Source organism: Hypanus sabinus, chromosome 6 (genome assembly GCF_030144855.1).
Source record: "Hypanus sabinus isolate sHypSab1 chromosome 6, sHypSab1.hap1, whole genome shotgun sequence".
Taxonomy (NCBI): Eukaryota; Metazoa; Chordata; class Chondrichthyes; order Myliobatiformes; family Dasyatidae; genus Hypanus; species Hypanus sabinus.
In genome coordinates this window covers 157,128,866-157,150,646 of record NC_082711.1, presented here as the reverse complement: position 1 = coordinate 157,150,646, position 21,781 = coordinate 157,128,866, and the positions used below count along the sequence as shown (strand labels likewise).

Sequence of the window (21,781 nt, the reverse complement as noted above, 5' to 3'; positions counted from 1 at the left end):
TTTTATTGAAGTTGCGTGCAAGGTTGTTGCTGTGACACTACTCAACCAGCTGATCTATCTCACTTCTGTGACACAAGCAATAGTTGTATCATTGGCAAGTTTATAGATGGCATTTGAGCTGTGCCTAGCCACAAAGCCATGGTTATGCAGTGAATAGAGCAGTGGGCAATGCACATTTCTCTTGAATTCATTCAAATAAATGAGGAGCACCTGAGAGATTTTGTTCAGAGAATGTAGCCGCTGCTCATTAAAATTTTTATTGTTTCTTTTCCCATTCTGTTCCCTTTGAACTGAGTAGCTTGTTCGACTATTTCAAAAAAAAGTAGTCAGCCACTTAACTGTGGTTTAATTTCTTGCAGTCCGGCTAAAGAGTAGATTCCTTACCCTGAAGGGCAATAGTGAACCAAATGAGTTTTCATGGCAATCCAGCAATTTCATGGTCACCACTACAAATTTATTTATTTAATGGTTAAATTGAAATAGGCCAGATGTCACCATGAGATTGAACTCATGTCTTCAGATCAGTGGTCTGTGATCTGGACATGTGAAGTAACTTATCCACTATACCTACTGTACCCCATGGCATAGTTCGCCCGATCTCTGGAGATCTATGTCACCCTCCATATAGAAGCATTGGTGTGTCAAACTGACTGGAAATTAATGCAATTAAGACCCAAAGCATTCGTGTAGCAGATAAGAAAGTTGAGGCAAATACAGAAGTTAAAGTGAACATAAAGTAGGCAGGAGCAGAGTGGGTAGGGAGGAAGTCTGAAAGCCTAATGTGTATTTACTTTCATGCAAGGACTTGGGGCATGAATTGATACATGGGTTGTGTTGAAGCTATTACAGAAACGTGGTTGAGAGAATAAATGGGAGTACAGATGCTAAAGGCAGGATGGAAGTGGAGGTAAGATGGGGGAGAGTGGGAAATTAAGGGAAACATCATGTCCATGCGTGGGGCAGGAAAAGTATCCAGTGAGGGTACATGGGTGGATCTCAAAAATAAAAAAACTTATGCAGGGCCTATAAGAATGTAATTGGTAATCTATGTGTGATTGTTGATTTCTTAAATGTATTTTTCTCATTTGTATTTACTGTAGTCTTGGATGCTAAGGGAAGAGAATTGTCAAACCAAAATAACAGATAAATTCTTGTGGCCTAACCAAGTGTATCCTAGGATAGAAACAGTTAACGTTTTTGGCCAAGTTCCTTCATTAAGCCTGCCCTGCTGAGTTCCTCCAGCACTTTGTGTGTGTTCTGCAGAATCTTTCGTATTCTAGGACATTATGGTAAGCCAGGGAAGCAATTGTTGGCATACTGGCAGAGATATTTGTATTGTCAAGATAAACTGGTAAACTGATAAACTGCAGGCCAATGAGCCTGACATCACTGGTGGGAAAAGTTACTGCAGCAAGTTTTTTTTTTTTTTTTTAATAATTTTTTATTGCATTTTTAAATGATTACAAAGTATGAAAAAACAATGTATATAACCCATACCCCCTCCCCTTAACCCCTCCCCCCTAAGAAGACAGAATTTACCTATGTGAAGGTAAGGACTGATTAAGGATAGCCAACATGGCTTTGAGATTGAGAAATTGTCTCAAAAGTTTGATCTGAATTGTTTTGAAGAGCTGACCAAGAAGATTAATGGGGACAGGATGATAGACGTCTATGTGGACTTTCACAAGGCTTTTTGAGGCCCCACATACCAGGATGAACCCGAAGGTTAGCTCACATTGGATCCCGAGTGAACCATGGGGGGAGGGGTGCGGATAACCAGCTTGGTGGTAGGGTTCAAAGGGTGTTAGTGGGGGGGGGGGGTGTTGCTTGTCAGATTAGGGCCTGTGATCAGCCGTATATCAGAGAGATAGGTTCACTGTTTGTCATTTATATTAACAAGTTAGGTGAGAATGTAATTGGCATGGCCATCTGCAATTGAAATTAATATTCAATTTTTGAAGGAAAAATTGGGACAGGGAACTATCAGTGGAAAGGAATTGTTTGTTAACTGCAGGTGACACCAAAATTACTGGTATAATGGATGGTGCAGAAAGATATTTAAGATTGCAACAGAGTATCAAACAACTGAAAAATGAACCAATGGATGGCAAACAGAATTTAACTCTGTTAATGGTTAATGGAGAGTTTTGTTGTAGAACGGTGACTGAAGTGTACCACACTGAAAGTGGTAAAGCAGATGGACAGAGTGGTGATGAAGGTGTCTGGTACAGCCTGGTCCATCACGGGCACAGCCCCCACCACAGGCATCTACAAGGAGGTGCTGCCTCACCATGGTGGCATCTACCATCAAGGAACCTCACCATCTGGGCCAGGCCCTCTTCTCGCTGTTGCAGTTAGGCAAGAGGGAGAGAAGCCTCAAGATCTTCACCATCGGGTTCATGAACAGCACAAGCATCAAGTTCTTGAAACAACCTGCACAACGCAAACACTAACTCAGCATGAATCACAATGTACCTCCTTGTGAACTAACATGGATTTGTCTGTGTGTCTCTTCTTTTACTCTAAAGTCTTGTTTCTTTCATAGGGTTTCTCTGGCCTCACAGACTTGTAGAATTTATATGTAATTTATATTCTGTGTGTAGTGTATGCCCATGTGCCAGTAATGCTGCTGTAAACAAGATTTTCATTGTACCTGTACCTCAGTGTACTTGTGAACATGATGAATTTCTCTTGACTTCAGGGTATTTAGTACAAGGGTTAAGATGTTTTATTATGACTGTATAAGGTGCAGATGAAACCACACTTGGAGTATTATGTGCAGTTCTGGTCACCAAGCTATGGGAAGAATATCATTAAGCTGGATAGGATACAGGAAAAATGCACAAGGATATTGGAATTTGGAGTTATGGGATAGGCCAGGGCTTGTCCTCCTGGAGCACAGAAGGCTGAGGGGTGATCATTGCAGACAGGTACAGGTTAGCGTAATACTATTACAGCGCAAGCGGCCCAGGTTCAAATCTGCCGCTGTGTGTCAGGAGTTTGTACTTCCTCCCTGTGACTCCCGCGTTCCAAAAATATACCGGTTAGCAGGTTAATTGTTCACGTGAGTGGAACTCGGCAGCACGGTCTCGTTGGGCCAGAAGGACCTGTTACAGTGCTATATCTCAAAGTAAATAAATGTAACGCTGTGAGGGGCAGAGATCAGCTGAATGGTCAATATCTTTTTTCCCTGGGCAGGGGTCCTAAAACTAGAGAGTAGCTTTTATGTAATGAGGGAAAGTTTAAAGAGATTGGGAGGGGCAACTTTTTTCACATGGATGGAGGGTACAGGATTCAGATACAGATTTATTTATACTATATATATTAAAACATTCAGTGAAGTGCATCATTTGCATTAGCAACCAACACACCCATGGATGTGCTGGGGATAGCCCGCAAGTGTTGCCACACTTTCTGGTGCCAACTTGGCATGTTCACAATGATCAGCAGAACAACACAGCAACAACAACAACAATCACAAAACAAGACAACAGCAGCAAAACAATCCCCTATCCCACCTTCCCTCCTGCCCACCCACTCACAGACACAGACAGGCTTCCAACCCCAGGACAAGCTACCCTGGAATGTCCTTGATCTCAAACTCTTAGACTTGTGGAAATCAGGGCTCTGACCTTCAGGCTTTTACTTATGGACTTAAAGACTTCTGCTTTGCCTTCCGGACTTTTCCAGCCTCTGAGTATTGAGCCTCGGATTCTCTGATCACACGTTTGACCTTCGGGTCTTGACTTCCAGAATTGCACATCCTCCTACTCTGGTACCCTGGAGAGTCACCAGCCCTCGTGACTTCCAACCCAGGAATTTTCAACTTGGGGATCGCTGGTTTCCTCAGCACCTGCTGACTCAACCTCCAAGATCACTGACCTTTGACTGTGGAGTCCTTCGACTTGGACTTCAAGTACCAGCACCTGCCCTGACTCTTCATTTAACACCCCTGACTTCGAAGTCTCCATCAAATTTCTATCCCTAAACCCTAACCTGACCCCTAACTACCCATTGTGTCCCCAAAACCATTACAACAAACCTAAAAAAAAAACAACGATGGACATCACAGCTCAGCGCCATCTTGACCAGAAGATGATATGATATGTGGAAGTGGTAGAGGCAGTACATTTACAATAGTTAAATAGCATTTAGACAGGCTTAACAGGATTATGGACAAAATATAGGCAAATAAGACTAGCAAAGTTAGGCAACTGGTTGGGATGAATGAGATGGGCTGAAGGCCCATTTTGGTGCGGCATAGCTCCAGATGTTCCAATGATTCATTCCCTGAATGAATGGTGGGAGCACATTTATTAGTAGTGTTCGCATGAGACCTGGATAAGTAGCTGAAAGGAGACAAGGTTGCATGTTTCTAGGGACAGAGCAGGAAAAAACTTATAAATGGATTCTGAGCTCGAACAAAAAGCTGTCACATGTAAAGTGGTTTGAAATGCCTCTACTATTTTAGAAATATTTAGTTATTCCACACTCTGTGCTATGGCCTATATTTGTGATTGATTATATAAATTCACAGCTGAGAATGACATGAAGTCTTATTGCCATGCATGATATACTGGGCATGTTCAAAACTATACAAGGATCTCAAAAAGAAAGTTAATTATTTAAAAAGGGAAATTTAATATGGTTATAGAACAAAAATTTAACAACAATGCAAAACAAACTGACAATATCACTGGAGAATATACAACTCATATATAAGGAAAGGAAGATAATGAACAATACGAGGACAGACGTGTCTGGGGGCTAATAGGAGGTACTCCAGGAGGAGAAAGCTGAAACCTGGGAACTGGTGCTTTGCTTTGATCTTGTTTAGATAAGGTTCCAGAGGGATCATTTGTAACCACTGCTCCCACCCCAAGCCCTTACATTCTACCCTTGCATGTACAGTACTTTTGGGCATTCCTCTGGCATCTGTTGGTGATGATGTAGTTACCTTGTCGTGCACACCTTCAGAGTTGCACAGTTTCAAAGCTGTCTTCTTAGATGCAGAGGGAGCTCCAGCATCCACCCATATATTAAATGGATGGAACTAATCCCCTTAGAAGTGGGGAAATCAGGCCAAGGTTCACAGCACTATCAGGAGAGCTGCCAGCCTTGCATTTAGCAACATAGCCATCATTGAATGGGAGTTTGAGAGCAATCTCTCTGACAGCAGAAATTCAGTTCAACTTAAGTGACAGCTGTGGACATTTCTTATTATTGATCCTGTATCTAATTCCTTCTTGTGATCATGGTGTACAATTCAAATGTCTAAGTGCAAAACCGACTATATTTTAAAGGAGGAGAGAGATGTAGAGGATTATATACTCAAACCACAAATACCTCAGGACAGGTCAATAAAGATATTATGTTTTAAATAAGCATCCAAAATAGTTGGCTTCATAAATGGAGGCATAGAATATAAAAGGAAAATAGTTCATACTCTGGATTTTCCTCCTGGAGCTTCAGCTTGGCAATGGCGACCACTTCTCAAAGGACATCAAGTTCTTGGAGCAGTTGCAGGGGAGAGCTGCTCAAGAGAAATTATGGTGAACAGACATCAGGAAAGACCAGGAAAACTGGGAGGGAAGCTGTGCCAGGGAGTTTGGATAGCATTATAAAAGAAAGTCTGTTGCTCTCTTGTGTGCTGTTTCCAAATTTTCATAATAACTGAGGCAAGGTTCACATCAGGAGTATTATTGGATATTGGCTGGGCTGGTCTGGACATACTTTTAGGAATTGCTATCTGCTGACCGTGCACTTGTTTGGCCCAGATGTGGAGGTCAGTCTCAGTGTCCTGCCCTTTATGTACTGGAGGCAGACAGTAACGAGACCTTTGGTGACGTAGTGAAGAGATTTGACCCCTGGAACATTTTGGTGGGTACGGACAGAGGATTTAGCTAAGGTGGGGCTTTGTTTTCTGTCAAAGCTGTCATTGAAGTTATCAATGTTTCCAGTATCTCTGACAAACAATAAAAAAGAAATAATACAATAAAAAGATAAGAAACGGGAACAAGGGAAAGCCACTAACTAATCAAATCATTGCCTCAGCTCCACCTTCCTGCCCATGACCCATAATCCTTGATTTGATAAAGCACAAGTTACTATTTCTCTGTCTATTCAGTGACTCACCTTCACAACTCTGGGCAGAGAATTCCAGAGGTTCACTATCCTCGGAGAGAAGAAATTCTCCCTCATCCTCATTTTAAATAAAACTGCCGCCAAGTCATCAAGAAACATTAAACTTTTTTTTCCTGAATGATTACATTTTACTTTTTCCTTTGTTTCCTAATCTGCAGGCCAAAAATTCTCAGTCAGATCATTGGGACTTTACATCCCTCAACAATCCTGGGACCAGATGCAATTGATGGTGGACTTTCAAGCCCATCGGGAGTTTAGTGACAGGTTTGTGACCTCTAAACCAAGTCTACCAGCAGGTCTGGACTTGCAGAGCATGTGTAATGCTCGGACTTGTCTCTGTTTGAAAGGCTGATTGCCTGCATTTCCAAACAGCATTTTTCAATCCCATGATTTTTTGTAGAAAACATGGCTTATTGACCTGAAACACGTTCCTGCTCAACAATTGTAGCCTAATTATTAAGTATTTTCAGTAATCTCTATTTGTCTTGGTATCTCTTGCATCTGTAGTTATTACTGGCTCCTGTATACAGATTATGTTGGATAAACTAGAGGTGAAGAGGAGAACTCTCAGAAAGCTAGAATATAGAAATATTTTTACAAATACTGTCCAATCCTAATATGAAGCCCTTTCTGGCTCTTCAAAGGGAGATTAACAGAAAGTAGAATGAATGATTTTTATCTCTAATTGAATGATGACCCTATAGGTCAATGCTATCTGGAGGCCAAATTCTTTCGAGTAGAAAACGTTACTTGTATACTGGCAATGCTTGATCACTGTTGCAATGATAGGCAAATAACCCATTGCTTTGGGCTAGAATATGCCCATGCCTGGCTTGCTGGCTGGTCTGACCAGATCTGCAATATGGAATTCCAAGCTTAGACACTATAGCATAGATCAGAAATGCATTTTCTTCCTGGATTCCCCATTGGCTCTAGGAGTGCTTCAGTAGTTGCTGGGCTAGGGGGAGATAAGTGTATTTCATGTCTGGACTATTACCTTACAGGAGCCAATTAAGTCGAAGTCAATCACATGCATTCATTCGAATGGAGTCACTGACCTTTTAAAGATTAGTCAAAGAGTCATACAGACTAGAAACAGGCCCTTTATTCCAATTTACCCATGCTGGTCAAGATGTCCATCTCAGCTATTCCTGTTAGCCAGCTTTTGACCGATATTACTCTAAATTTCCCTATCCATGTAGCTGTCTAAATATCTCTTAGATTTTGTTATTGTACCTGCATTCATCACTTTGCCTGGCACCTCATTCCATACAAGTACCGCCCCCTGTGTGGAGAAAATTGCCCATTGGGCTCCAATTAAATCTCTTTCATCTCTAATTTTTGATTTTCAAGCCAAGGAGAAAAAGACTCTGCATTCACCTTTCTCTACACACCTCATGATTTTTCTAATACTTCAAAATTGCATCTTGGGTACTGCGCTCCAAGGAATAATATCCTACCCTTCCCAGCCTCTCCCTATGACCCAGTCATCCATGCCCTGGCAACATCCTCACATCTTTTCTGCTGTCTTTCCAGCTGAATGGCATCTTTGCTCTAGCAAGATGAGTGACACTGTACACAATGCTGTGTGTTGTCTCACCACTGTCTAGAGCATATTATCCCAACTTCAATATACAGTGCCCAGACTGGTGAAGACAAACATACCAAAAGCCTTCTCCACTACCCTCTCTATCTAGTATTTTTTTACTCTATGTTTCTAAATTAACTACAGAATTTTGGTGTATAAATAACTTCTACTTTTTTAAATGATTTCAAACACATGCAAGTTACTCTGAACTTTTTGAAGCAGGGAAATAATGTTCTATTATGCTATTCTATCCTTTCTTGGGGAGCAAAGGGACCAAATCTGTACACAGTACTCTAGATGTGGCCTTGATACAGTTAACAATACAATAGAGAGAATTGCAGGAGGGGATCATTGAAGAATTAAAACAAGGATCATTCCACATATTCTACAAAACAAACATTAGCATCCAACTAAACATGACAGGAGTAAACAAATGGGGTTAAAGGAGAAGTTGCTCAAACAGAAGGTGGAGCGGGATTGGTTGATCCTCTGTTCAAGGAAGAAATTAAGTATTCTCAGACCACCTTGGTATGTGGTGGAAACAGAGTGGAACCAGATACCCATGGTGAAGATAAACTGGTTGGAGTTTGAGACCTGGAAAATGCTGACATGCCAGAGGCTACCAGATCTTTTAGAGATGGAAGTGGGAAGGTGCTCAACTGGGAGAAAGGTACGAACAAATACAGTTGAGTACTGAAGCCTTTGGCCCAGGATGCCTAAGACTTTTGCACAATACTATATTTGTCAATGTGGAGCAGAGGGCGAGTTTGCAAATCTGGCAGGAGCAAAGAATGTTGGGAATGGTGAGGGTGGAGAGCCATGGGAGGAATGTGGAGCAGGTAGCAGAGAAGGAGTGCCAGGGGTGGGGGATGGCACAGGTGCAGACACACCCAACACTGAGACACCAAGCAAGGTCATTTGATTCCAAACAATTGGTTCTTTGATCATTACAGAGGAACATTCCTCTGCTACTTCCTGTTCCCTCCCCTCCCCTCTCCCTTCCCCTCCAACCATGCTTCCCTTCTCCTTGCCCCCCTTCCACTCTCAGTCCACAATAGAGACCCATATCAGAATCAGGTATATAATTACATATGTCATGAACTACTATTGCAGCAACAGCAGTATAGTGCAATACGTAAAATTACTACAGCACTGTGCAAATGTCTCAGGCACCCGAGCTCTATATATATATAGATATGTGCCTAAGACTTTTGCACAGTACTGTAAGTTTGGTGATGTAAGAGCCATTTGAAAGCAAGTATGATTAGACTACAACACACACAAAATGCTGGTGGAACACAGCAGGCCAGGCAGCATCTATAGGGAGAAGCGCTGTCGACGTTTTGGACCGAGACCCTTCGTCCTGGAAAAGGGTCTTGGCCCAAAACATTGACAGTGCTTCTCCTTATAGATGCTGCCTGGCCTGCTGTGTTCCACCAGCATTTTGTGTGTGTTGTTGTTTGAATTTCCAGCATCTGCAGATTTCCTCATGTATGATTAGACTATTCTGTTTGCAGATCTTGGAGAGTTAATAGAAGCAGGCACAGCAGGTTGGTAGATTGGTGCTGAAGACGATGGAGGGAAGATATCCTGAGGAAATAAGGTCTGAGTCCATCTGCGAGACAGGGGCCTGATATTCCGTAGTGGGTTCATGGTTGAGCAGGCAATAGGAAGAGGTGTCTGAACAGTGATATTCAGCTTCCACAAATTAGAGATTTATATCCTAAACCACCAGAGTGCTGCCCTTATCAGCAAGTCTGACAGTGACGTTAGGATTGTTTTTTGTAGTGGAGTCATGCTGTTTGTTAGTGGGTAGAGTGAACAAGAGCGTAGGAAAAATTGAGATGGTCAATATCAAAGTTCAAAGAAAATTTATTAACAGAGAACATATATATCACATTGGCAGCTGGTGACAAATCCAGAGAGGGTAAGAGGCTGGAAGGAAAAGCCCAGTAGAATGAAGCATTCTAAAGAAGGGTTCTGCGCAGAAATAAAATTCTGGAGCTCAGAAAATCAACTAAGTTCATCGGTTTCCTTCGTATATTTCAAGCACACAGGGAAAACCAACTGAAACCTTGAAATAATTCCTCAGACACTGATGAACTAATGCAACAACAAGAAAACACAATGCTTTGGGTGGCAGAAAATCTACACTGAAAGCATTAAATGCTGGAAGAAAGCAGTAGATCAGGCAGCATCTGCGGAGTAGGGAACAGATTTAACATTTGTGTTCAGTGGCTCTCCATCACAGCAGGACTCATACATTATTAATGTATTGCGCAAGTATTGGCAGAGATTTGTCTCCCCAGTGTATTCTCCTAATGGCTCGCCATTCAGACAGAATAAATTTATTCATTCTACTTTCTGCCAATGCAGCACATATTAACAATTCAGCTGGTAGTTCATCTTTCTCTTTGCTTAACTAGTTTTGGAACAAAGGCATTTTGAAAACTGATAAGGGAAGATATCTTCCGTTTCATCAAGTTTTTTTTTCAAGACAGATGTTTCACCGTATTATTGGCATGATGAAGATCCCTTATGGGATAAGATGGATAAGAAATAGGATAATAGATCTATTAAATTATTCAATTATTCATTACTCAAGCAAAAGGCAATTGAAGCAGTTTGATTTTGAAACAAAATAATACATATTTGGCAATGGGAGAGTTTGCAAATACTTGAAATTTTGGGTTTCTTTTCACCTGGACCATATTGTTCTGGACCTGGAGTCCACAGACCCCTCGTTTAATGGTCGGGGTCCATTGCATAAGCAAGGTTGGGAACCCCTGCTCCAGAGCCTAGAAAACTAAACCTGATATCCTTAATGTGAGATTGTGGTGGGAGGGATTTTATCTTTAACATAAAATTTGAAACCAAGTTTCTGTATACTTTATTGGGTGAATGCAAAATGATCCCAATTCCCGTGGATAATATTTATTCTTCAAGCTGCGTTTTGTAAAATACATCTGGTCATTAACAGTGTGGGATCTTGCTGTGCACAGGTTGGTGGTTGGGCTTCTTGCTAAAAACACCTCGACAAGATTCTAAAAAGGACGTGAAAGATAACATAGAAGGGAGTTTCTATTAAAATTGGATAAGTGCCTTTTTGAAGAAATATGATAGATACAACGAACATAAATATCAAAACAAAGTTTCCAAAAGTAACAGCAGCTAAACATAAAATGTTTCCTCTAAATTTTAACTTGAAGTATTTTATAGTTGGATCTTTCTCCTGGGATCTCCAATCATTCTATCATTAAGTTTATGAGAAGCTATTGGATGAATCAGTAGTTCCTGGTCCACTGAAACTTGAGATTCAGGTCTAGACAGGTTGAGTGATGCTGTACATATTTATAATTTTTGAGATTTATATATAGAATCAAAACTCAAATGATGATAATATTCATATATTGCCATATATGCTTCTTGGCTACTTTATTATGTAGGTACATAATAAAGTGGACACTTTGTGTATTTTTGCATGTTCGTGCTACTCTTCTGCTGCTGTAGCCCATCCACTTCAAGGTTTGAAATGTTGTGCATTCAGAGATGCTCTTCTGCACACCACTGTTGTAACACATGGTTAGTTGAGTTATTAAGTGTAAAGAGGGTTTCTTCTTTTTGTTAACTAGCAGGAATGCTAATTTACTGATAACGAGAATGGTATTCCTTTGTAAACCAAATGGGGATTAATGTTCTTTCTTCTGAGTCTGTAAGCTTTTGTTGATGGGCTTTTGGGCAGATCGGTGCGAGGGGGTCGAGAGAGAGGACGCAATGCTCTAAGCTGGGTGAGGATCGGACCCCAAAGGGGGGTCCGAGGCCGGGAGATTCTCCGAGGAGGGGGGGGGATGAAGCTAGATGTGCTTGGTTGACCACTCGGAGGGTCCTGAGCTGTTTGGAGAGTCCGAGGAGTTTGGAGGGTCCTGAGCTGAGAGTCGAGGAGTTTGGAGGGGATCGAATGGTGGCCAGAAGACTTCAGAAATTGAGCTCCAACGGCTGTGCACGAAGTGGTTTGGACTTTGATAAGTTTGGCGCCTTTTCTTTAATTTTCTCTTCATATATACTGTATCGTTATTAATCACTTAGTTATAGTAACCTTTATAAATTGTACTCATTTAATCACATATGGTGTACTGTCTGTTTTTGGGTGAGGCGGGGACCTCACACAGCATCCAAACCAGCTGATTACCCAGTTTGGCGGGGCCGAAGGCTGCTCCCCCTAGACGAGAACGAGCTGAGCGAGCCTGAGGCGACCCAGGGTGTTACACATGGTTAGTTGAGTTATTAACAGCCTTCCTGTCAGCTTGAACCAGTTTGGCTCTTCTCCTCTGTTAACAATAACAAGGTGTTTTTGTCCACAGTATTACGACTCACAGAATGTTTTTTTTTTGTTTGTTTGTTTTTTGCATTATTCTCTGTAAACATTAGAGCCTGTTGTGCGTGAAAGTCCCTAGAGATCAGCAGTTTTTGTGGATTGAGTATCTCATATTTCTCATATTTCACCTATAGCTTATATTTCTGCCCCATTCTGATGTTTGACCTGAACAACTGAACCTCTTGACCATGTTTTCATGCTTTTATGCATTAAAGTTGCTGCCATACGGTTGGCTGATTAGATGTTTGCATTAATAAACCACTGAGTGTATTGTCAGATGTTTTGAATTTTCACTGTTTCATTTTAGCAGGAAATCCACTATACATATAATAGGACATCAGTCAAACCCACTATCTGGCCTAGTTCCAATACAACGCATTTTTAGAAATAAAAAATTAAAACAGAAAATGCTGATCAGAGAAAGAATAGATCCTGAAGTACCCTAAAATTGAATTTACTATAAGTATCAGTTATGAAATCTAAAACTATAAAGCATGTATAGGTATAAATTCTTCAAATTATCCACCCATTTGGCTGATCATTTATCAAAAGAAATTTGCATTTCCATTCTAAGAGAAAATGGGGTACTAGAAATCAGATGTATTTTATTTCTTGGCTCTTAAGATCTGCATTTTTACCCCAATAGCATTTGGCAGATTTCCTCTGAGCACTAAATGCATTAAAGCATAAGCACATTGAGAAAGCCATAAAGCTGTCAGTAGGAGCCACAAGTGTTCATCTGGGGGCATTTTGGTCAGAAAATTCTTTTCCTGACTTGGATATCTTTGGAAAGCACTCAACATCTTCTTGATATTATTCTCAAGGCAATAATGAATAAAGCAGTTACTGGCGCTTATTCTTTTATTAAGTAGACCACAAAACTAATAAATGTCATTTGGAAAGAAATGACATGTGTAATTTTATTCCAAGTTGGTTATTACAGCTAATGCTTTATTTTAGTTTTGACACTATGTATGTTACATATCAGTGATGTCATATTCATGTTGTTACAAATGAGTTGGCGTTGTTTGAATTGCTTACCATATTGCAAATGGTTAGGAATACTTAGATAATCAAACAGAAATAAAGACAAGTTCAAATGATATACTTTCTAGGTTTCTAAATTGCTTTTGAATTAATTAACTTGTCACCTTATTTCTTCAGAGAGGCTTCACAATGCATTGGCTAAATATCTGCCTCAAGGGAGAGGATGCTCTCAGTGCTCAGTATTTTCAGCGCTTGGAAACTTCACTCATTCACACGTGGTGATGTATGTTGCTTCACTATCAGTCAAAGAGGAACTGGTCAAGTTTAACAAAATGCAGCTGCTGCAAAAACTGCTTCACTGAGATGGAATGAATACCAGCCGCGAAGTCTAACCGCACTCGGCTTGAAGTTAGGGAGAAGGGGCATGGCCAAACCCTTTGTCAGACTACAGAGGTTTCTCCGACGGACACCCATACTCTTTGTTTTCCTCATTGTCGCTTACTTTATGGCTGGCAGTTTGCTGCTACTGCAACGGTCGGGATTCTCCATCCCACTGGGCCAGCGCAGTGCCTCCGATGGACTGGGAGTGCCAGCTTCTGCCTCAGCTGCCATAGAGAACTATGCTCCTGATACAGAAGTGATGTACAAGATGAAATACAAGTCCAGAATGCCTGTAAGCATGCAGATGTGGGATGAGCCCGTTCCTAATAGGAAATTTGGGCCACGGTGGCTGATTTCAGGACATCCAGAAATCGGACATTTGAGAAGGAGGTGGTTTAACAGCTTTGTGAAGGAACAAGAACCAAGGCTACAGCTGGAGATTGGAACGGTGAAGAAGACTGTTGGAAGCAAAGGTACTGTTTGAAATCACTAATCTATTTTCTCCTTCTTTTGACTGCTTTCTTTAAATTAGATAATTGACTTTTCTGGATTAAAATGTTGGCAGTTGGCAGATAATGAAATATTTCTCCAATGAGTAATATTGAAACTGAGCTAAGCTGAGCTTTGCATAACTAATACTACTCCTATGCTCCATAGGGTTCAGGATAGTGTAGTTCACTTTGTTGCATGGTAATCTAAATAGCCAATAGTACTTTGACAAGCAAGAAAAACTGTAATAGATAATGGTATATGATGCTGGGTATCTGATGTTAACACTCTTTTGTGTAGAGAGTGGATATTCCTTTGGCCCCGGTGGTGGTAATTAAGTGAGATGAGTTTGTGACTTTTTAATGCTGTCTTTCCAATTTCATAACTACTGCTTGGCAAAGTATGGCCACTCTCATCTTTAATTATAAATGGGTGTTGTCTATGATTAACTGGACTTCGACAAATCATTGCCATCATTCTTCAACCAGACCTTATTTACTTATGCACAAGGAGAACAGCCCGGCTCCAGGTTCTGAACTGCTCTGCAGTTACAGCTCAGAATGGTCCATTATCCTACAGTTATTGATCCTCATGCAACTTCTAATTCCATATCTTCACAGAAAATACCAATCATAATACATATTTTATGGGTTAATAACCAATTAAGTCTACATGTTCAAGGCCAGTAGTACTTCAGAATTAGAAAAATAACCATTGCTATCAAATCCTTCACTCACGCCTTCATCTCGTCATCTCGTCTCGGTACGTTGGTGAACTTGGTTCCCAGGCTTAAAAATGTATACCAAAGCGAGTCAAGCTCTTTAAGATTTTGTTCGGCATGAATCTGTGTTCTGTCAACACACCATATTAACCCTTGCCTTGCTGCAACTTCCACACTGGGAGCAACTTCACAGTCAGATACTAGGCCTTTTGACCCTGCTGGGGAAAGAAATGCTGGTAAGTGTGGCTAGAGCTAAAATTCTAGACTCTTGAATGATGTGAGGTCACCTTCAATCCTCTTAAATGGTTCAAAATCTTGTGAGCAGATTGCACACTCTTTTTATCGCTTGATACGATTGAGATAAAATGGAAGCTAATTCTAGGTAGTCGTTCTGAAAATAGCAAGTGGTCATGTTACTACCTAAGTGGTGAAAGTGAAAATTGCTTGCTGGGAGGCGATGACTGTGAATACTTTGGAATTTAAATTTTGTTGATTCTGCTTTAAATGAAAAGGGGAAAAGTCTTTTTTTGTGTTTGAGTTGCTTGTTATGGGTGATTTTACTTCCAAGATGCACTGGCCTGATATCCACGAGTTGCACTTGTGTTTCTGCCAGTTGTAGAGTGGGCGAGTTAACTCCATTTACCTGTCTCCACAACAGTCCCTGACTGCTTCCTCGCTACCCAACAGTAAACTGCTTAACTGTGGGCTTGTGACAAATGATGCCAGTTTCTTTCTTTCTCACCTCATTTGAAGTTCCCCATTACCACAGGACTTGCAAATTAGTGGCACTTCCCAGTAGGTGCCCCAGGCAGTGACTCCAACAGTCAGGACCATAACAGAGTGTGTTTGAAGTGTTAGGTACCTTTTGAAATGTGTTTGCTTAATTGTAGTGAACTCTATGTTATGTCCTTGAGCAAGGCACTTAACCACACGTTGCTCTATGAAGACACCAGTGCCAAGCTGTATTTGCCCTTGCCCTTCCCTTGGACAACGTCAGTGACTTGGAGAGGGGAGACTTGCAGCTTGGGCAACTGCTGGTCTCCCAAACAATCCTAACCAGGCCTGCACCCTGGAAACTTTCCAAGGCGCAAATTCATGGTTTCCCGAGACTAACGGATGCCTATTAGTGGACTCTGGTGACTTTATCTCTTATTGTTTCTTAAATCTATTTTCTTTGACTGTTGATTAAAGTTTCTCACACTAACTCAAAATAACAGTTCCTTGATATGAAACAGTTAATCCTATTTTCAATTTTTTCAAACAGGTAAACATTTGCAATTCTATATTAAAGGTGCTGAACAAAAATTCAGAGTTGCTGTGGAGATTTCCACTAGTTTACTTGATAGCTCATACTGGAAAGAAAGTCTTTAGGCTGACTCAAACCCTTGCAAGACCTCACCTATAGTCAATGGGATGAATCCAATCTCATTCAATTCAACATCAGCAAGTCTTGAGGTCCATGCTTGATGTCATGGTTCAGGTGACCCTAGGACCCCATTGAACGTAAATTCTAACTCAGGACATTCAAGAGCTGAATTATTTTTTTATTTAGATATAAGTAGATTAAAAGAGTAAAAATGAAGCTTGAGAGGTAGTAATGAGAGCCAGAGAAATGGCAGACAAACTTGAAGAGTGAAAGTTTGTTTGACTGCCGAGCTTGGCAAAATGCTTCCAGACATTTCGGTCCCATTCGAGTATCAGTGTATTGTGCATCTGTCTTGATTGTTGAATACACAACCAGTATGCCAAATATTCAAGCGTTTCAGGGGATGGATGTGAGTATAGTTGCTATTACTAAGGAAAAGGTGCTTGTGAAATTGAAAGGTCTGAAGGTAGGTAAGTCACCTGGATCAAATGGACTACACCACAGGGTTCAATTCTTACCACTGACTGTAAGGAGTTTGTATGTTCTCCCATGACCTTGTTGATTTCCTCCAGGTGCTCTGGTTTTCTCCCAAATTCCAAAGGCGTATGGATTAGTAGGTTAATTAGTTACATGAATGTAATTCAGTGACACGGCTCATTGGTCTGGAAAGGCCTGTTCTGTAAAGAAAAATAAAATAAAATTTCTTCTCCTTGTGGAGTCCATTGAGGAATGAAGTTATGATTTTCACTTTTTCAGTGGAAATCCACAAAGACATGCTGGGCAAAGCTGAGCTTAGTACAGGCACAGCTTCGTCATTGAAATCAGTGGGACTAAGTAATATTTAACTTGGATTTGTTTTAAATTGTTTGGTTTTTTTAGTGATGGTTTTTGAATGTGTCTAAATATTTTAAATGTTTTGGATTTTAATCTTCAGACTTTCTGTGGTCTGATTAATTTTTAATATATTGTGTAGATTTCTGAATATCGGAAGCATTCGCTGTTGTTGACAGTGTGTTAACATCTGTAGATCGTTGCCTTGTTCTTCTCCCATCTCCCATCCAGTGCAGCTCCTCAGCTTGAGTGTGGGACTGTGTTCTTTGTGTGGAGGAGGGAGCTTTGTTTGAAAACTCTGTGCATTGGTTATTTAGTTCATCAGTATCTTGGTTATCTACGGAAATTATGTTGTGTTTTTATGTGCTGCGGTTTCATTTACCCAGCTGTTCTCACTGTTTGGAACCTATTAATATAACAAATAATCTTAAAAGTCATTCATCTGGAAACAATTGTAGACAGATTTTTTTGGAGTGGTTATCTTTTTTAGAACACAATTTGAAATGTAAATAGAAAACAAAAAAAAGCATTTCAAAAATATTTTAAAAAGCACAATTTTTGTCACATGAAATTTTGCAAAGTGCAGGATAAACACCTCTGGTTTTGAATGAATTCAATTTTCTGTAGTTGTCAAGCTCAAAAGGCCCGTTAGGAGGACATTGGAGGAAGCTTCTTCTAGGAGAAGAGAGCTTCAGTTGAGGGTTTGCTTTGGGCATTAGGATTGTTGATGGAGGTTTGGATTCAGATTTTAACGTTACCTCTGCTCTAACTTGAGGAAATGGATTACTGTGTGAGGATATAGGGAGCCAAAAATTAATTAAAATTACCATGAATTTAACACGGCTTCTCTGATCTTATTCAAAAGCTCATTAATTGTTAATAATGGCTTTAACCTTCTGTTTCGATTAGAACGTCAGCCCACTTAACTGACGCCCACTCCCCCACCATCGTTTCCCTCCGATGGTACACTGCTGCTGCACACAGAGTTTACTCCAGAAGCTGCTCCTGACCCAACCTCTATCATCTGGAAGGATAAAGGAAGCAGTGAAGAAAAACGTCACCATTTTTGGGGTTCTTCCTCAAGTCAAGCACCATCTTGATTGAGGAAATATCACTGGCCCCACGTTATTGCTGGCCCCAAATTCTGCAGGTCTCTCCATCACCCCTCACCTCACCCCACTGCTCACTCCAACAACTCTGAGAATCTTTACCACCACCTTCAAAGGGGCACTGATGGCTAGGCAAGAAATGGTAGTCTTGCCTGCATAGCCACCATCCATAAAAAGGAAATAATCAAAACTAAAAGCTAGTCGTTCCCTTTCTTTGCAGTTGCAAAGAATCTTGGCTTGAAGTTGAGCTAATCCATCAGGAGCTGATAAAAAATTAACAACTTGGATAGGTAATTGATGTTCCTGCAGCCTCCGTGCATTATAAAGGCAAAGTTAGTTGAGGTGAGTTACCTGAGCTCCTGTATTCTATGATTTGGCCCACTGGTTAAGGTGACAAATAGAATGCATTAGACATCTGAGTCACTAACAACACGTTATTCATTGTGAAAGAGTTTCTGCAGTCTAGCAGTAACTAGCAGGGTACCCATATAATACCATCATACAAATATTGATATTGACGTTCATTCCAAATCAAGGACTTCCAATTAAACTACTTTTTGAGATTGTATCAGAACTAATCAGTTCTATCCTGCAGAGTGTTTCAAGCATTCTCCCTTTGTTCTGAAATTTCAGTAATGGAAGTGCTCTGTATCTAACAGTTTTACTTTTGCTTCTTGCCCTTGATATCACAGAACATTTGCAATTAAAAAGTCTTCGCCACTCTCTCACAGCTGGCATCAACAGTCCACTTGTGTTGCAGCCTCTCCTGGCATCTCCATTAATTCTGATATTCCCTTTCTTCTGTCCAACCCCTGCCTTTCTTCTGACTTATAACAAACTTGTTTCATAACTTTACTCAGCTCCAAGGAAACGATGTTGAGCCAATGCCTTAACTCTCCTTTACTCATTTTGCAGATAGTGCTGGACCTGCTGAGTACTGTCTTTATTTTTAGTATTGTGTCTCTTTTTTTCAAAAATAAAAGGCATCCACTCTAAGTTTATAGCCTTTGAAGCTATATACTCTATGTATTTCTTTTTCAAAATCCATTGTATCTTGAGGCCACATCCATCAACCCCCTGAAAGTTGCCATGCAAGTTGATATGGCTGTTAAGATATCTGATGTTTTGACTTTCATAAGTCGGGGAATTGAGTTCAAGAATCAAGAGGTAATATTGCAGCTCTATAAAACAGGTCAGACCACAAATGGAATATTTTATTCAGTTGTGGACAACTTATCATAGCAAGAGTGCAGATAAGATTTACAAGGATGCTACCTGGACTGGATGGCATGTCTTAGGAAGGTAGGTTGAACAAGCTAGGGGTTGCTGTTTGGAGAAAACGAAGATGATAGGTGACCTGGTCGAGGTTTACAAGATGATAAGTATCATAGCTGGAGTGGGTAGTCAGAGACATTCCCCCCCCCCCCACCCCGGGTGGAAATAGCTAATACAAGCGGTCATAATTTTAAGGAGATTGGAGGAGAGTATAGAGGAGATGCTAGTGGTAAGTTCTTTACACAGAGATTGGTGAATGAATGGAATGCTAATGGCTAATGTCTGCACTGAATTTAACTTTCCTCATTATTATGTCCCATCTACCATCTTCACAAGGACACAAGAATAGCAGGAGTAAGCTATTTGGCCCATCAAACTTGGCCTGCCACTCAAAATTTATCATGGTTGATCTACCCCAGGCCTCAGCACTCCTATGCCAATTGTAGCTCAAAAGTGTATCCACTTCCAGTTTAAATCTCTTCAATAATTTACCCTCCAAAACTATCTGGGGTAGATTTCCTGTGACTCATCAGTATGTTCATCTTTGGTTGGGTGTCTCACAGCTATAATCTGATTTCATGATCTTTGTTTATTTTCTATTCTGTCTATTGAAGGCAGAGTGTTGATTATTAATAACTGTTCCTTGCAGTGACATAAATAGAATTTTGGCAGCTATATGGTCCCTGCTGCTAATGTTTTGCTGGTTTCTGCAGGAAAAGCAGCTACAAAATTGGAGCTGTAAGGTGCTCCTAAAGGGTGTCATAGTGGGAATGAAAAGCAAGCAGGAGAATTAAGAAAATCCAAAAATCTGCAGATTTGCAAGTCTGAAATATATATAGAAAAGCAAAAGTGCTGGAGGCACTGTGTGGGTCAAGCAAAGAGAGAGACAAAATTAATGTTTCAGGCTGCATGGCTTACATGAAAGTGTTAAGCATTTGCCTCTAGAACATAGTACGAGAACAGGCTGGTGATGCCTTCATCGAACACAATGTCCATTCCCTATTCACATGCCTATCTGATGGCCTCTTTATTAAATGCCATTATCAACCTATTTTTTCCACTATTGCATTCCAGGCACTGTATATTTAAAACAAAACTTGTCCTGCATATCTCCTCTAAATTTTCCTCCTCTCACCTTCAAAGTTCAAAGCACGTACTGTGTATGTCACTGTATAATACCTTATGATTCATTTTCTTGCAGGCATTCACATAACACAAAGAAATACAATGGAATTGCTGAAAATCTACACACAAGGACTGACAAACAACCAATGTGCAAAATAAGACAAACAGTGCAAATAAAATTAAATAATACTGAGAACTTTTGTATACTTAGGTTACTTAACATACTCAATAAAATTAGTTTTTTTGAACACCGAGCACCTTGAATGCATGACCTGTATTTGATATTTTTATCCTGGGAAAAATTTTGGACTACCTATCCTATCTATGCCTCGCATGAACTTCTATCCGGTCTTCCTTTTGCCTCTGACATTCCAAAGAAAGCAACCAAGTTTGTTCAGCCCCATCTAACTGAATTTAGAGTAGAGCTCACAGAGGAATATTTACCCACTTTACTGCATAGTTTGACATTAAAGTGACTGAATTGTTTCCAGAAGAAAAATTGGAGGTGGGGAGGGGGCAACTAGAAAGGCCCTCAGCAATATCTACACCCAAGCAGTCAGGCCAAGAGCCAACATGATGAATTGTGGATCCTACTCTGCATCCAAGTGCTGCAGATGCAGTGAGGCACCCTCAAATAAACGCCATTTGGTGTATCCACGGTTGAAAAACCAAGGCTTTACCCAAGCTCGCTTTGTGAGCATTGAGCTGGACTCTAACTACTGACGTAAACAGAAATGAAGATATACATCATCTTTAATGTAAGACAAAGTCTCGTGGTGTTTCACAGGAGGGTAACAACAGGAATAGAATCTTCTTTTACACCACACACTGGGATGACACTATCATATCACAGACATTAATTCCAAGCACCAGATATCACTGCTGTGACCATCTGCAGCTTTTGTAACTACTTCATAATCCAACTTGTATTTCAGACCTTTACCACATTCTCCATCGACTCTCTAAACTGTTTGTTTTGACAACATTATTTATTTCAAAAAAATTTTTGGGGTCAGAATTGCATCCCACAGTTGAAACATCTGTGCAAGATTTTTTAAACAACTGCATCTGATGAATGGCAGGCATGTTCATCGGTGGTAGATTTACTGGACTAATTGACATTCATTGCAGCAGATTAAAAGCTTCTTGATTGCTTTTTAATTATCTTTAATAAGCCTTTAACTCATACTAATTTGGTAAATGATATAACAGTTTGTCATTTTGCCCTGTTGACATTTTAAAATGCATTGTACAAATTAGGTTCACTTGAACGGGGTGCACTTCAAGAGAGTGACTACACAGTATTAACCTCTTCTGAAGAGTTGTTATTCTCCTGCCACAAATTAACATTCCTCGTGTCTTCTGTAGTCGTAATCCAATAGAAAGTGCA

At 40.4% G+C, this 21,781-nt stretch overlaps 1 protein-coding gene across 1 annotated transcript in view; it reads left to right on the top strand.

Moving 5' to 3' along the window:
- Positions 1 to 21,781, top strand: part of LOC132395103 (sialate:O-sulfotransferase 1-like) — a 127,456-nt gene that overhangs the window by 49,933 nt on the left and 55,742 nt on the right. Inside the window, exons 3-4 of the mRNA XM_059971413.1 lie at positions 6,303 to 6,408; positions 13,272 to 13,948. Of these exons, the coding sequence (XP_059827396.1) occupies positions 13,519 to 13,948 (430 nt within the window). The 5' untranslated portion in view covers positions 6,303 to 6,408; positions 13,272 to 13,518. The remainder of the gene's footprint in view (positions 1 to 6,302; positions 6,409 to 13,271; positions 13,949 to 21,781) is intronic.